Source organism: Eucalyptus grandis, chromosome 3 (genome assembly GCF_016545825.1).
Source record: "Eucalyptus grandis isolate ANBG69807.140 chromosome 3, ASM1654582v1, whole genome shotgun sequence".
NCBI classification, from domain to species: domain Eukaryota; kingdom Viridiplantae; phylum Streptophyta; class Magnoliopsida; order Myrtales; family Myrtaceae; genus Eucalyptus; species Eucalyptus grandis.
In genome coordinates, this window is record NC_052614.1 from 25,094,437 (window position 1) to 25,108,902 (window position 14,466).

General features: G+C 39.7%; 2 protein-coding genes across 2 annotated transcripts; one reads left to right on the plus strand and one right to left on the minus strand.

Moving 5' to 3' along the window:
* LOC104437024 (UDP-N-acetylglucosamine transporter UGNT1) lies at positions 1-8,354 on the plus strand. Its single transcript, XM_018870745.2, has 10 exons — positions 1-353; positions 1,334-1,410; positions 2,756-2,917; positions 3,031-3,164; positions 3,782-3,912; positions 4,003-4,047; positions 4,794-4,891; positions 5,536-5,643; positions 7,595-7,651; positions 7,778-8,354. The coding sequence occupies exons 1-10, from the start codon at positions 188-190 to the stop codon at positions 7,850-7,852; spliced, it is 1,053 nt and encodes a 350-aa protein (XP_018726290.1). The 5' UTR covers positions 1-187; the 3' UTR covers positions 7,853-8,354.
* An 837-nt stretch (positions 8,355-9,191) lies between these two features.
* Positions 9,192-12,639, minus strand: LOC104437021 (myosin-11). Its single transcript, XM_010049880.3, has 2 exons — positions 12,340-12,639; positions 9,192-11,696 (listed from the first exon to the last, which is right to left on the minus strand). Exons 1-2 carry the CDS (start codon positions 12,409-12,411, stop codon positions 9,447-9,449), a joined length of 2,322 nt encoding a protein of 773 aa, XP_010048182.2. The 5' UTR covers positions 12,412-12,639; the 3' UTR covers positions 9,192-9,446.
* Positions 12,640-14,466: the final 1,827 nt, after the last annotated feature.

Consider the following 14,466-nt stretch of genomic DNA (forward strand, 5'->3'; position numbering starts at 1 on the left):
ATTGAAACATTCTCGTCAATCGAAAATCCGACCCGCCTTCGATGTCGCTTCCCCCAGACAACACGCACGCTCTGTTCTACTCTCTCTCTCTCTCTAACTCGTGCGTTGACTGACGACTTCTCCAAGAACCTCTGCGCGAGCGCTGCAGAGAGAGAGAGAGAGAGAGAGAGAGAGAGGGGTGTCAGCAATGGCGTCGAGTTCGTCGAAGAACCACGTGCTGCCGGTGTCGGATCCCCCGCCGGCGCGCGACGAGGAGAGGGAGCGGCTCCTCAAGCTCGACGACAAGCTCTTCGTGGGATCGACCATGACCAGGCGGGGCGCCTACGCCGCCGTCTCCTACATGACCTGCGCAGGTCAGGCCTCTTCCTCGTTCGTGGGTGCTTGCGCTCTCTGAAGGGTTGTGCTTGATTTTTCCGTCTGAGAATGATTTAGCATCGTCTGGGGATAGCTGGGTGGGCTCTTGTCGTTTGAAATTCGCAATCTTGTCGAGGACTGTGTAGGTAGAGATTGTGATTTTCGTCGGGAGGTCGCGGGTTTCGATCGTGTGCGCGAATGGTCCTCGCAGTTACGTGCCGTGGGGAAAATTGGATGGTTCAAATTGGGTTGAGATGGTTGGTACTCGGTGCCCCATTTTTGCTTGGTGGTTGGTGCCCCATTGCTTGTTGGTGTATCTGGCGTGTTAACTTTTGTCAGTTGTGATCTGTGGCTTGTCCGCCGGATGAACTTATTTAGCTCACTTTTGTCCCTTTGACGTTTGGCGTATGAATGTGATGGTTTAATTAGTGTATTCAGCCCATGCCTTATACGTTTATGCAATCGGTGTAATTATGTATCTGGAACTGATTTTATCTTTAACCGGGTTACTGTTTCGTGAGTTTGCTAGTTTAGTGACGTAGAATTTGATTCATATATGGTCAAGAAAGAATGCCCGTTTGATTCGATTCGGATGCTTTGATTCGATGAAAATAAATAGGAAGTCTATGATTCCTTGGGTATATTTTGGCTGAAAGCCTTAATTATCCCTTTTGGTCAATTTATTGGATATGTATGCACACCAGAGCGTGATTCATTAGATATATAAAATTGAACGTGCATATGAAATGCATGGAAGTATAAGTGGAATCATTAACAAAGAGTCCGTGACATTATGAGGCACAAAGTGGGAATTTGAAACAAAGGGGAATCCATAGCCTTAACTGAAACTAGTGGGTGGTGAATACTTTTAAGAGGTGATATGGATACATGGCAGCTTAAAATACTTTTATTATCTTTCCATCATGTTGACTACGGCCGCATATGTTTCAGCTATTGATTCTTTCCCATATGTTTGCAGTGCTCTTGGTGATGTTTAACAAAGCAGCTCTTTCTTCCTATAAATTCCCATCTGCAAATGTCATTACTCTGTTACAGGTATGTACTTTGCAAGTTTAGCTTTTTGCATTGGTGATTCAGAGACAATAAACTACCATGGAGTATTTTTCAAAAGTCTCATTGTCATTTGAGTGATGAGTCCACAATGCTGCCCTAGATTTGTGGATTGTTTGGTGGTAGTCATCACTTGAAGCTTGCTTTTCACTCTGGAACATCATTAGTGAAGCAGTAACTGGCCAGAGGGTGAGGGACTTCAGAGTGCAGACTAAAGTTATGAGGCCTAGAATTCAGCTGCAAAAGAAGATTGTGTGAAATATGTTTCCCCCCCTCAATACTTTCAAAAATTAGGACAACCAAAGTCAGCTTTTTAATATGATATTTAGGAACTCAAAATTGACTTTATGGTTGAGTCAGTCAAAACTGAAATGCAATTTTCTTTTTATGCTTGTGCTTTAACAACCATATTCCTCAATTATGTAGTGCTTTGCTTCTCTAAAATTCAATTGTGCTTGAAACTGCAGTTGAGATCATTCTCCTCCTGTCCTATCATCTCTCCCTGTCTGGATTCTTATCTTGACCAGATTGTAAAGATGTGGATATGATCATCTATTGGAACCTTATGGTTGTTACTACTGAGATTTGAATAGTATTGAAATAGTAATCTTTTTGACTTGATTAGAACTGCTATGTTATTCAAGTAGGGGAAAACTATCTAGTTGGTTTGTGTAAAACAAATGCAACTAATGTAAAATGAGCAAATATTACCTGGTATTAGGAAAGTGAAATGCCTTGAAAGTGAATGATGCGTGTTTTTAACTACTTATTAGATCTGTTTGTGTTGGTATTGATCTGTTTAAATTCTATAATTGGGCCAGTCTTTGGTCTATTGGTTGTTATGCCAATAGCAGTGCTGGACATCTAAGTTGATGTGGAAAATTGCCGTTCTGTGGGAAATCCTTCTTTGACCTTAAAAGGTTTTCCGTGACATATGTCTAGAGCAACACTTCTCTTGCCATGGCTTAAAGTGATGCAGATATGCTTGCGAACAGGACCTCGTTTTGTGTCTTAGTCAGTTCAAACAAAATAGTTGGCTTGTGCACATTTATTCAATTTTTTTTTTTTTTTTTTGTTGGAACAACTGATCTAACTCTGCATTGAGTCTTACAGAAATCATTAAAGTGAATGTTCAGGGTGCTAGCAAATGTGCTGTACGATTAAATTTCAAGTCTTTCTGAAGCTGAAAACTAATTCTTATGGAATGATATGTTCCTGTAGTCTTTCCTCCATGGATGTTAGTTAGTTTTATGAGGTTTTGAATGTTTTGTATAATTGCCTGATATCGTTTGTACGAAGTTAACATGAGTTCATCATGATGTGCTCACAGATGATATGTTCCTGTTCTTTTCTCTATGCAATGAGAAAGAGGAAGATAATCAACTTTACAGTAGGTGAATCTTCGTTTGGTTCAGATAATACCAAATTGCTTGTGCCATTGAGGACATTGGTTCATACTCTTCCTCTTTCACTTGCCTATTTGTTGTACATGGTAGGCCTTTCATTGTGTTTTGCTGCAAGTTTTGTGTTGATTACTCAAGAAGTTTTATGTGCTAATTTTTATAATGGAAAATATTTTTCCATGCTTTTATTTCTACTTGAAAGCTAGCCACTATGGAGTCTGTTCGTGGAGTAAATGTCCCAATGTACACCACCCTTAGGCGGACGACGATAGTATTTACAATGGTAGCAGAGTGGATTCTGGCAGGTCAGAAGTATTCATCTTCTATCATTGGAAGGTACGTCTCCCTTCTTTGGAGCACTTTGTCCTGTCCTACATGCTTTGCCTTGTGGCCGGAACATGATGTAGTGTGTATGTTTGTACAAATGTTTAATCTAGCAATCCCAAGGGCTTAGCCAAGTTGGTTAAAACTCAATACCAAACTTGCCTGGAAGCATGGTGGTGGGTTAAATAATTTCAACAAGCCAACTTTATTGGGGCCACACCAGGGCCTCTTGGCCCAAGAATCACTCAGTTGCAGTGGAGTGCAGTACTGCCACCATTGGAATTCATAGGGTGTTCTAGGGGTGCTGGGCATCAGTTTCATTCAGACTCTTAGTGTACTTTGCATAGACTTGGTTAATCAAATGTATATATGCATCAGAATATTCATCCTAAGGCTTTTAGTATGGACTAGGTTGCATAATGCATTGTTGAATATTCAGACCTGATTGTGCGATCTTCCTTTTCTTAGGTAAGGAAATGATCATTTTGAACTTTTTTAAGATTATATTACATTAGACTATGATTTGCCTTCGTAAGCTCTCCTTTTGTTAGGATTTTAAGTAGTTAATATAATTCATGTTGCATTTTTCCCTGCCATTCATCTAACACATAATTTAAGGTTATTGTCAGTGTTGGATTGATTATTCTTGGTGCATTTGTCGCTGGAGCAAGGGACTTGTCATTTGACTTTCATGGCTACTTTGTTGTCTTCTTGTCCAACATTACCACAGCAATATATCTTGCAACAATAGCTCGTATCGGTATTATTTTCTTTTCTTCTCTGGAATTGCAACAGTCCATGCGCTTTTCACTAGTTTAATTTATTCCTTCTTTGTTTATATTCATCTTAGGGAAATCAAGTGGGCTGAATAGCTTTGGCTTAATGTGGTGCAATGGTAAGATAACTGACCCTCATTAATAGCACTTTCTCCAAGCTTCACATCATTTTTTGTCTCTGTTTCCTATCTCATGGCCGGTTTCCAAAAGGTTCGATCTATTTATAATCTATTTAGAATAGATCTTTGTGGGAGGATTATGATCAGTCGTGTAAATTGCACCTAGTTAATTGGAAAGTTGTCAAGCAACCTTTTCGTAATGGCGTCTTGGCATCAAGTCTCTCTTTTGCTCAACAAGGCTTTTCCAGGCAGATGGTTATAGCGGTTCAAAGTCGAAAATGATCATCTATGGGAAAAAGTGGTTATAGGAGGATTGAACAAGAATTATGGGCTTGGCAAGGTCTTCTTTTGCCTCGTGCTAAGAAAAGGAGGATTCTTCAACCCCCCTTGCTATATTTTGGTTGGTCTGGAAAGAGTAGAATAAGAAGGCTTTCATGGAGAGGAGACGGCCGTTTTCATTCTGTTGAAAGTCTTACACGTTTGAAATAATGGGAAATTGTGTCTGGATGGAAATTCTTTGCTCGAAATTATAGATGATTTGTCTTGTTTCTGAGCTCTTTGGGTTTTGAGCTCTTTTTGTATTGCACTCCTCGGTGCCCTATGGCGATCTTTTCTTTTAACTATCTAAAGAAAAAAATAGAGAACTGATTAGACCATTGAACAAATACTTCCTTTGGATTGATCTAGTCGATGTTATCCTCTGTTGATCATCTCGGGTGCAAATGATGTTCCTTTCTCCATGATAGGGATTATATGTGGACCAATTCTACTGTTCTGGACATATGTCACGGGGGACATAGCAACGGCATTGGATTTTCAGTATCTTTTCTCACCTGGTTTCATGGTATGTTTGCCCTACCAATTTCACATGCATCTCTGATCGTGTTTAGGTATTTCAGTACACACTGGACATCAGACTGACAATCAGGCAGAGTCATAATGGAAAAGTTTTCACCTGAATATTGGTTATTTATGGAAATCCTATTGTAACCGTGGTTGTGTAAAATTATAAGGACAAATGTTCAGAAAAGAGCGTCCAGCTTGTGATGCATGTACATACATTGTTCATCAGTGGATCAAAGAAGAACTCACTTTGGAAATTTATATCTAATTAATTTAAGTATCTGATGAATCCATCAGTGAATCAAAGGATGCACTTTGGAAAATCTATATCTAGTTAATTCAAGTATCTCCTCAAAGTTTTTCATAGATGTGTGCATGTAATAAAGGTTGCATTTAGGACCTGCTGGATATGGTGCGTGCAAATTGATTTTTTTATTAGCTATCGATGGCTTTATTAGTCAATCATCCACTGGGTCTCACATTCTTGCGGTTGCATGTCAAACAGTTGAAATGTTCTGTCTTGAACTTTTACTCTTCCTAATTTTTACACTTCCCTTTAGCTAATAAGTTTTGCTGCTTGGATAATCAGAATTCTATAGTAGAGAACGTTCAACTTGAGATATTGCTCCTTTCTTGATTTGGCAGGTTATCTTGCTTTTCTCCTGCATATTGGCTTTCTTTCTGAATTACTGTATATTCCTAAACACAACCCTCAATTCAGCAGTAACGCAGACCATCTGTGGAAATCTAAAGGTATGTACACCAGCTAATGCAGTAACATTTACAGACACTGGAGAGTTCTGCATAATATATTAATATGCTTTGAGACTATCTGCATTATACACAATATATCGGTGCTTTCAACTTTGAGTGGTCAGAAGGCTTTTAACTGTGGAATACATTTTGCTCTATTGCTGTCTATTGAGAAACAATGGAGTTGAAAAACTCTAAACTAGTGAAATTGTAAAGTACTGATAAGTTTCCATACACCAATGCTTTAACTGAAAAGACCATGATGATTGAGATCCCTGATGTTGCGTATCTCAGTGATTTGTAAAGGCATAGCAGCCTTATCATAGATTTGTGACTTTTTCTAGAATAGGACATGATAGGAGACTGAAAGGCAGAAACTTGAATTAGATTGAAATTCGTTTTGATGAACCAGATAATTTGATGATTTTTTCCTCTTTTAGTAACTATAAGGAACTTGGAATTGCTAAGTACACTCTAGAAGTCCTAAACTTGCATCAATTAATGAAGTCCTAAAACTTTTTAAAATAGCACAAGAAAGTATATGCAATGACTTACCTCGCTGGAATATTGCACGTCGCTAAAGTTAATTCTAAGCTTGCCCTGCAGCTGAAGACTTTCAGACTTGATATGCAATGTCAAATGACGTTGCTTCCCAAATTTTTTTTATCAATGCTTAAGTCCTAAAACTTTTTGTAGTGGCTCAATGAAGTATCTACATGACTCATCGTGCTGGAAAAAATCACACATGGTAGAAATTGATCTTAAACTTGTTCTAAGTGCGGCTGGAGATTCTGTCACCTCATGCACTATGTCCAATGACGTTCTTTCACATCTTCAACTTAAATTGATGTGGCTGAGTCTCGACTATCTCCATCTCCTGCATTGCCGAGTCAATCAAGTTCAGAATCCACATGTCAATCGAAAGAGAGACTGTCACAACTTTGTCAAATTACTAGATGATAAATTCTCCAGCATGGGACGCTGGTGGAGTTATCGATTCAATTCGAGGCCTGATTATTAGCGTTCAAAGGGACTTCCAGGATTTGCATTTGGTGCTGAAAGCTCTCCATATTGCTGGAGACAAATCCGTGTAACCTGAGTCATTTTGAAGAGGATCAGAGAGTATGTGGGAATTTGAATCTGTACGACAGAGATGTCTTGTGGGTTAGTGCTAATGTGTTAGATGCTATATGCGCATTCCATAAAACTGCTTATCTTCCCTCATCAAATCATGAAAGTTCCCTCTTGTTGATGAGATTTAGTCCAATGGTGAAATACCCAAAATCATGAATTTCAGCATTTTTGAAATGGCAAGTGAGGTTGGTGGCCCTGGATTTTGGTACTTTGGGAGGAAGGAAGCAATTGAGAGGCCATGATAAAGGAGGGATGGGAAGAAGCTCCTTAAATCACGCATTTAAGAATTGGGTGGCGATTGATTGATTTGGGGAGGTTTGAGAAGAGTAAAGCTGAAAATTGTGGTTCAGAAGGATAGCAAAAGTAGAGAGAGAAGGTTTCTAGAGAATCATGTGCAAACAATGTTGTCTGGTGTGTCGTCGAAGTCATGTCGCCATGTTGGAGGTTTCAAACCTTGAAAATGCCAATAAAGAAAATCTTAGATTGGAAATATGCCTCATGTGATTTTCTGATGAGAAGGAAATTTTATTGGGTCATTTTAAAAAAGTTTTAGGACTTAAATCATAGATTCATTATTTATGGAATTGAGCTGTACTCTATGAAGACTTCCACTGTACTTATTTTGTTTCTATGGCATGGTCATACATTGGAATGACCCATAAAGATTAACTGCGAATGAATAGCAAGTATTCAGTGAGACCACGCTGCTTTAAATGGTCCGTTTCTGCATACTAGACTTCTCCCTCTAATAATATAGGAAATTGTAATCTGTCACTTCTCTATGTATTCACATTCTCTGTTTCTTATATTGTTTTAGGATTTTTTCACCATTGGACTTGGCTGGATTATTTTTGGTGGGCTTCCATTTGATATTGTGAGTAGTGCTCTTTTTCTCATGATCTAAGTTTGATCTCTTTGCAAACTTCAACTCACAACTAATTGTTATTATGGCACTATTATCAGTTTTAACTTGTCCTGAACCCGTGTTTCCTGTGTTTAGTTGAATGTTGTTGGGCAATTTCTTGGTTTTCTCGGCTCTGGCTTGTATGCATACTACAAGCTCATGGGGAAGTGACAGCTTCAAGCTTTTCAGCCTCCTTGTTCTGGGATAATGAGCGCTAGTATCATTCCAAGGAATCAATTGAAGATGGTTTAAAGCAAACTCCAACCAAAGGAATTTTCTAACTACAGAGAAGCTGCTACTCCGACTTTTCAATAATATTCAAGATAGAAAAGCTTTCTGAGGAGCTTGACAGCCATTTAACGGCCTTGGAACTCTGCTATATCATCCTGCTTTCCTACCCAATCAAGACGAGCGTTTAGCAAGCCTTTAGAAGGAGAGAAGCAACTTGTCTGAGCTGCTGAACTTATAACTCGTTGGTTCTTTGGAAGTTTTTATCGATACGCAGTTTCCAAGTTTGCCGATTTTATAATAGTAGAGGAAACGGCAGCAATTTTCATGCTCTTTTTGGTAGCGACAGCATTATTTGTTGATATGTTATCTGAGTCCTCTATATTTGCTTTTACAAGTGAAAATTGATATAGCTACGGCAAGTAATTGGTCATTTACCTACTAACTCTCATCATGTCACGTTGAAGTGATATCCGTTCTCAGTGAGATGTTCGCCAATGTTTTAAACTCCTCGATCCTACTTAACATTTGCAGCAGACTTTATGAACACTTTTTTGAACTGGCCAACATAAAAATAGATTTTAAAAAATAATTGAATTTGAATTTTTTATTTTTTAAAAATTAAAATTTGTAAAACATTTAAAAATAAAAATAAAAATTAGAATTTGTACTAACGCCAGATGAGAAATCGAGCAATCTCATGGTCTTTGATAACAAGGTTCTGCTGTCTGACTTGGCAGCTCCAGGCTAGTGACAGGAGCTCAGAAGCCAGCTAAAAACTGGCGAGGCGTTCGTGAAGGACAAAAAGAAGGAAAAAGAAAATAAGAAAATAAAGAAAGAAAAAATAGAAAAAAAGTAAATAAAAAACAACAATATTAAAAATTCAATTAAAAATTCTTTTTTTTCTTGGATAAATTATTTTTTATATCAACCGAAAAATTTTCAATTATATATTACCAAACAAAGCCTTTCGTTTTTCCTTTCAAACAAACGCACCCTAAGTGCCCAATAGAATAGAAAAGTTACATGAGTACTAACGCCAGATGAGACAATTAGCAGATTCTGCTGTCTGACTTGGCAGCTCCAGGCTACAGGAGAGAAAAACTGGCAAGGCGTTCATTCCAATGATCTGGATAAATTCAATATCAACCGAAAAATGGCCTCAGATTTAATAGTTCATCACAATGAATGGTCAGATTTAAGGAGTGCCCACAACAAATATCGCTAACAGTACCATGAATTAAAACAAATACTCAACACAAATTTGTGGCTGTCGTAACAAGAGAGAAAATGAAACATTCCTCGATTTATATGGTCAGTTCGAAGCTTTCAACACATTAGGCCACAATTACACAAAACAGATTGATTCCTCAACTCACCTAGTAACTATCCAACAAACAAGCCTCACACATTATACAAGTAGTTTTTGGCATCCTAATCTAATGACTGTTACTACAAAATACAAGCAGAATATCCTCACTCTCCACTATGATGAAAAAGCTGTCAGATAACTATGTACACAGCTCAACGACCTAAATTACTCAGCAGCGATAGTAATGCCAGCCTCCCTTACAAGCTGTTCACTCAAAGCTGCAAGTTTTGTGACCTGCATTTTTACCTCGGTAAAACATTCACTGTTCTCATCTGAACTTGTCATATCAGACAGTTCTTCATGGAGGCCACTGGCATTAGTGTCCACCTCGATGCTTAAACTAGCTTTACCTAAAAATTCTTGAGTCATTTCCACAAGCTTTTCAAGAGCACTAGTTGCAGCTTCAACTTCCAGCTGGGCGGCCTCAATTTGAAGTTTCTCAATAGCTAAGTCTCCCATACTCTTCTCACCAACTCTCTGTTGTGCCAACTCATGCAATTTCCGGAGATCACTAGCATCATTAATCATTTCTTCTTTCAACCTTTGAAGGTCCTTCTCCCTTTCACCTAGTCTAATCAGGGCACTTTTGAGTTCCTCGTCCTTGAGTGTTAGAGCCCTTTGTGCATCCAAAACTTCCATTTCTTTATTTCGCAAGTTTTCTCTTGTTAAATCAATCTCAGTTTCAAGCTGTTTGTTTTTCCACCTAAAATCATCGGTTGGTAACGTGATGAGCTGCTGTGACCCTAGACCACCCACACCCACCACGTCATATTCTTTATCCTCTAAGGGGATAACTAGTCTGTTCGTGAGTTCCACAATCCGCTCTACAACAGATTCGGCTTCAGTGCATCTCCATTTTGTATCACTAAGCTCGCTTTGCATGTTCTGGACATGCTCCTCCTTGTCCTTTAGCAAATTCGTTGCCTGGATAAGCTGGTCCTCTCTCCCATTCATGAGTCTCTTGAGCTCTTCAGTTTCCCAGTTTAATTCTTCCAACTTCTTCTTTGTATTTAACAGTTCGACATCTTTCTCCTCCAGCATGAGCTGAAGAGCAGTCTGTTGGGAATGCAAATGCTGAATTTCCAGTTTGGCTTCCACCAGTTCTCCTTCTTTCAACCGCAGAAGATCTTGGGTTTCTTGAAATTCAGAGTTTCTCCTGTTAAGCTCAGTCTGCAGCAAGGACTTATCCTGAATTGCCTGCTGGAGAGAAGCTTTCTCTTTTGTCAGCTGATCCTGCAACTCTTCCACCAATTCTTTCTCCAATGATAAATCTCGCTCAAGCTCTTTGTTTCGGGCTTCAGCAACCCTAAGTTTCACTCTCTCACTCTCTACTTCTATTTGGACATCCTTCAAACTTGCCATGTGTGCAGCAATACTTTCCTTCTGCTCTACAAGTTCTGTTATTTGCTTTTCCAAAAGCTTCTCCTTCTCCTCCATTCTCTGCCTCGAGGAAACCAAAGATTGCTGAGATGATATCAATTCGGCCCGCACATCTCCAAGAAGTCTCTTCACCCTTCTGAAATCCTCTAATGTCTCATTAGATTCTGCGGCATGTTTAGAGGCTTCATCCGACAATTTCTTTAAATCCTCCTGCGCTAGCAACCATTCCCTTGTCCGTTCCTCCAAAGTAGCCTCCATACTTTTTACCTTGTCTTCTTCTGCCTTCTTCAATGTCATAGAAAACTCTAATTCTTCTTCTTTCTCCTCGACTGCTCTTCGAAGTTCTTGAAGCTCAAGTTCCTGCTTCTTGATAACTTCATTGGCTTCCGTCAAGAGCTGGGATTTCCGTTCAAGTTCCGATTCGATCACCAAAGCATCTTCACTTCTTTTCATCAGTTCACTGTTCATTTTTTGTATCTCATCTTCTTTCAGGGATAATGCAGATTGAGAGGCTGCAATCTCCTGCTCCCTATCTCTTAGTCGAAGCTTTAAATCTTCTATCTCTCTAGCTTGAGAAGCGAACTTCAAATTTGCCTGCTTCAAATCCCATTCCAACTTCTCCTGCCTAGATAAAGCAGCAGCAATCACTTCCTCCCGACACTTTAACTCCTCTGTCGCACGATTCAACTCGCTCTCATCCAACAGTAGCTTTCTCTCAGCCTCCTCTAAATCTTCTTCCCTCTTCTTCAAAGAAGCCAGAGCAGCATGGAGGTCTGATTCCAACACTTCAAAATTCAAATCCAGCTGGACATCCTGAGGCACGCTAGAAGCTTTGTTCATTTCTTCCAGCTTATGAGTTCGCGCAAATAATCTCTCGAGGAGAACTCTAGCAGGTTCAGCTGCGCCATTATCACTGATCCTCGAGTTCCTGTTATTCAAAACTGACTTCACACAATATAGAGAGTGGTTCTTCCAAGTCGGCGTGGTACTCAGAAAAGGTAGTTTCTGCTGCTTCCTCCTCAGCCTTGCATAGCACTGGAACACAGCAAAGCAGACAATCAGAAAATAGATCTAGAAGTTCAATCCTCCAACATAGTCATTACAGCAGGGACCGGAACAACCGAATATGTCCATTACCATAGTTTAAACGGTCATTTACTCCCGTGTAAGGGGCAAAGCGCCGTCTCATACAGAAATTTCAAAACTTTCCTAACCTAACACATCAAATGAAGTTTCCCTCGTCATTTCTCGCGCAATAGGTCTCCTCAACAACCGACATGAATAAGATAACTTTCGCCTTCGACAAGCCCGTCACCTACGACTATACTATCGACCGAAAACCAACTTGCCCAGAACCTCAATCTCTCTCCGGGTATTAAATGTAAAGAGACGAGCCCACAAACAGACCACAATCCTATAACACGAAAGCTTTCTCTTTCCTCTATTAGCTCCGAGAAGAACACCAACCCATGTCGGAATCACACGAATAGAGACGCTACCTAAGCATCAAAACACGCAAAGAGGAATCCATCGCGCATAACATCCAAAGCCCACCAAAATGCACGCCGTTTCCTCCCACGTAGACCCGCATGCACGCGTGACCAAGCCACGCCCGCAGAGATTCACACAAACCGCCCAAGCATCCTAGAGAGAGAGAGAGAGATAGAGAGAGAGAGACCTGGCAGTCGCAGTGGAGAGGGGATGAGGTGGAGGGGAGACTGAAGCGGATGGCGGCGGCGGCGAACTCCATGCCTCGCCCCGCGTGCGCATTCGTGCTGGCAATGGGGACGCACGAAAATCGGCCTCGCCTGCGACTCGCACGCCTAGAGAGAGAGAGAGAGAGAGAGAGAGAAAGCTTGCGTGTGCCGACAAAGTATCTGTGGCGCGCGGAGGAAGGAGGAAGGAAAGAGGAAAGGGAGGGGAGGGGCGCACGTTAGCAGGATGCCTTTCGCTTTCCCGGGAAAATGCTAAGATGCGCCGCGACGTCTCCAATTTATCCAAAACGGGAATACGAATCCGACGTGTGAGCGCGAGAGATGGTTTCGGATCTTCAGTTTGGCATTTTGCTGACTCGAGTTTTACCATTCCTTTTTTTTTTTTTAATTATTCTATTTAAGCTCTGTTAGTTTAAGAAAAAATAAATAATTCAAAAGTTTTTTTTTTTTTTTTGAAAAAATGATCATTTGAAATAATAAGTTAATAGAGATTGTTTTCATCACTAACAAAAATTCATATCTAAAACTTTTCGTGAACGATGAAAATATATTTTAATTATTCATTTTTTAGGGAATACAAACAATCGGTTTTTGGAATATGTTTTTTTTAAATTATTTATTTTTCGCGAAACAAATGAACCCTTAATTGGATTAACTTTTTTTTTTTTTTTTGAAATTGTCAATTAGTAAAAAAATGCACTTTGTAGTTTTATTTTTGAAATGAGAGACTACTATTGATCAATCAGCCGGACCTCTTCAATGCATGAAATGAAAATAGAAATATGAGACCTCTTTCTTTTCTTTTGAAGGGATGTCTCTTACTTTTTCTTTTTTTTTTGTTGGTCCTACTTTATTTTTATTATAACTCTCACTCTGAGATTTTGACTTTACTTCCTTCCAAAATATGAGAGTCAAAACTCATATTTGAAATTATATCATCTTTATTGCAACCTCCTTGAAAAGGTGAGGTTCAAACCACCCCCCACCTCCCCCTTTTCATATGGGGTGGAGATAGACTTCCTCCCAAATATTGGAAACAATCTATAATTGTTTATATTTGTTTTTGAGAAAGTAGCCAAAATTTCGTCTTGTTTCTTCCTGTGTAGTCCTACATCAAGATGTGACATCAAGGAGCGAGTGATATCCCGATTCATTTTTCCTTCTTTTCCAAATATTGGAAACAATTTATAATTGTTGATATTTGTTTTTGAGAAAGTAGCCAAATTTCATCTTGTTTCTTCCTGCATAGTCCGACATCAAGGAGCAAGTGATATCCCAATATAGAGTGTGAATCTTCCAAAATCTCGAAAACACAAGTATACATTTCTGTGATGGAGCAGTACAAGGCATCAAAAAGATATGTTTAGGGTATTGCATAAAAGCGCTTTTAAGTCCTAAAACAGTGCTCTTCCAATTCAATTGTAGATCCAGTGTACTATCTCAGATCCATTCTTTAGATAGGTAATATACGATCCTATTGCAATTCTCGTGATGTTTTACACCGCTCGTGTCAATCGATGATATTTGTGGAAAGCACGGTAATGAAGGAGAGCGCACCACGGGGCGCAACCCTCCGCCACCAAAGGAGGGGAAAAGACGGAAGTAAAGTCTGTGAATGGGGACGTTGGATGGTGACCTTTCATGGCCAACTTTGCGTGGTCCTTTGCCGACTTCTTTCAATGCATGTGTCGTTGTCTTTGCAATCCCATCAGCTTCCAGCTGAATCCTACAGTTATCCCCAAAAGGAAAACAGCTAATTACACTGAATACCCCCTTCACGATACAATCTATCTACCCGCCGAACTCTTTTACCAAGAGTTTGGGTTTGATGCCTCTGTCCCGTGCGTCGTCGACTATATATCTCATCTTAAAATCAAGTGAATTGATTTGAGGATTATGAATTGCTACCTGCAGCATGTTAGTAACAACAGTAATGAAGGAATGTCCGTATGCATCATTTTCTACTGGCCATTCTGCATGGACCACTACTGGCCATTCTTCGATGTCCTCATGATTCATGCTGTGTCCGTAACATAACTTATTAGGTTTCAAGAAAGTAATTACTGCCACCAAAAAGTCCAACCCATCCT

Coding starts and splice junctions, on each gene's coding strand:
- LOC104437024 (XM_018870745.2), top strand. CDS start 188: ATGGCGTCGAGTTCGTCGAAGAACCACGTGCTGCCGGTGTCGGATCCC. Junction 2,918..3,030: donor TTGCCTATTTGTTGTACATG/GTAGGCCTTTCA, acceptor TCTACTTGAAAG/CTAGCCACTATGGAGTCTGT. Junction 3,165..3,781: donor TCATCTTCTATCATTGGAAG/GTACGTCTCCCT, acceptor GGTTATTGTCAG/TGTTGGATTGATTATTCTTG.
- LOC104437021 (XM_010049880.3), bottom strand. CDS start 12,411: ATGGAGTTCGCCGCCGCCGCCATCCGCTTCAGTCTCCCCTCCACCTCA. Junction 11,697..12,339: donor CTCTCCACTGCGACTGCCAG/GTCTCTCTCTCT, acceptor GCTGTGTTCCAG/TGCTATGCAAGGCTGAGGAG.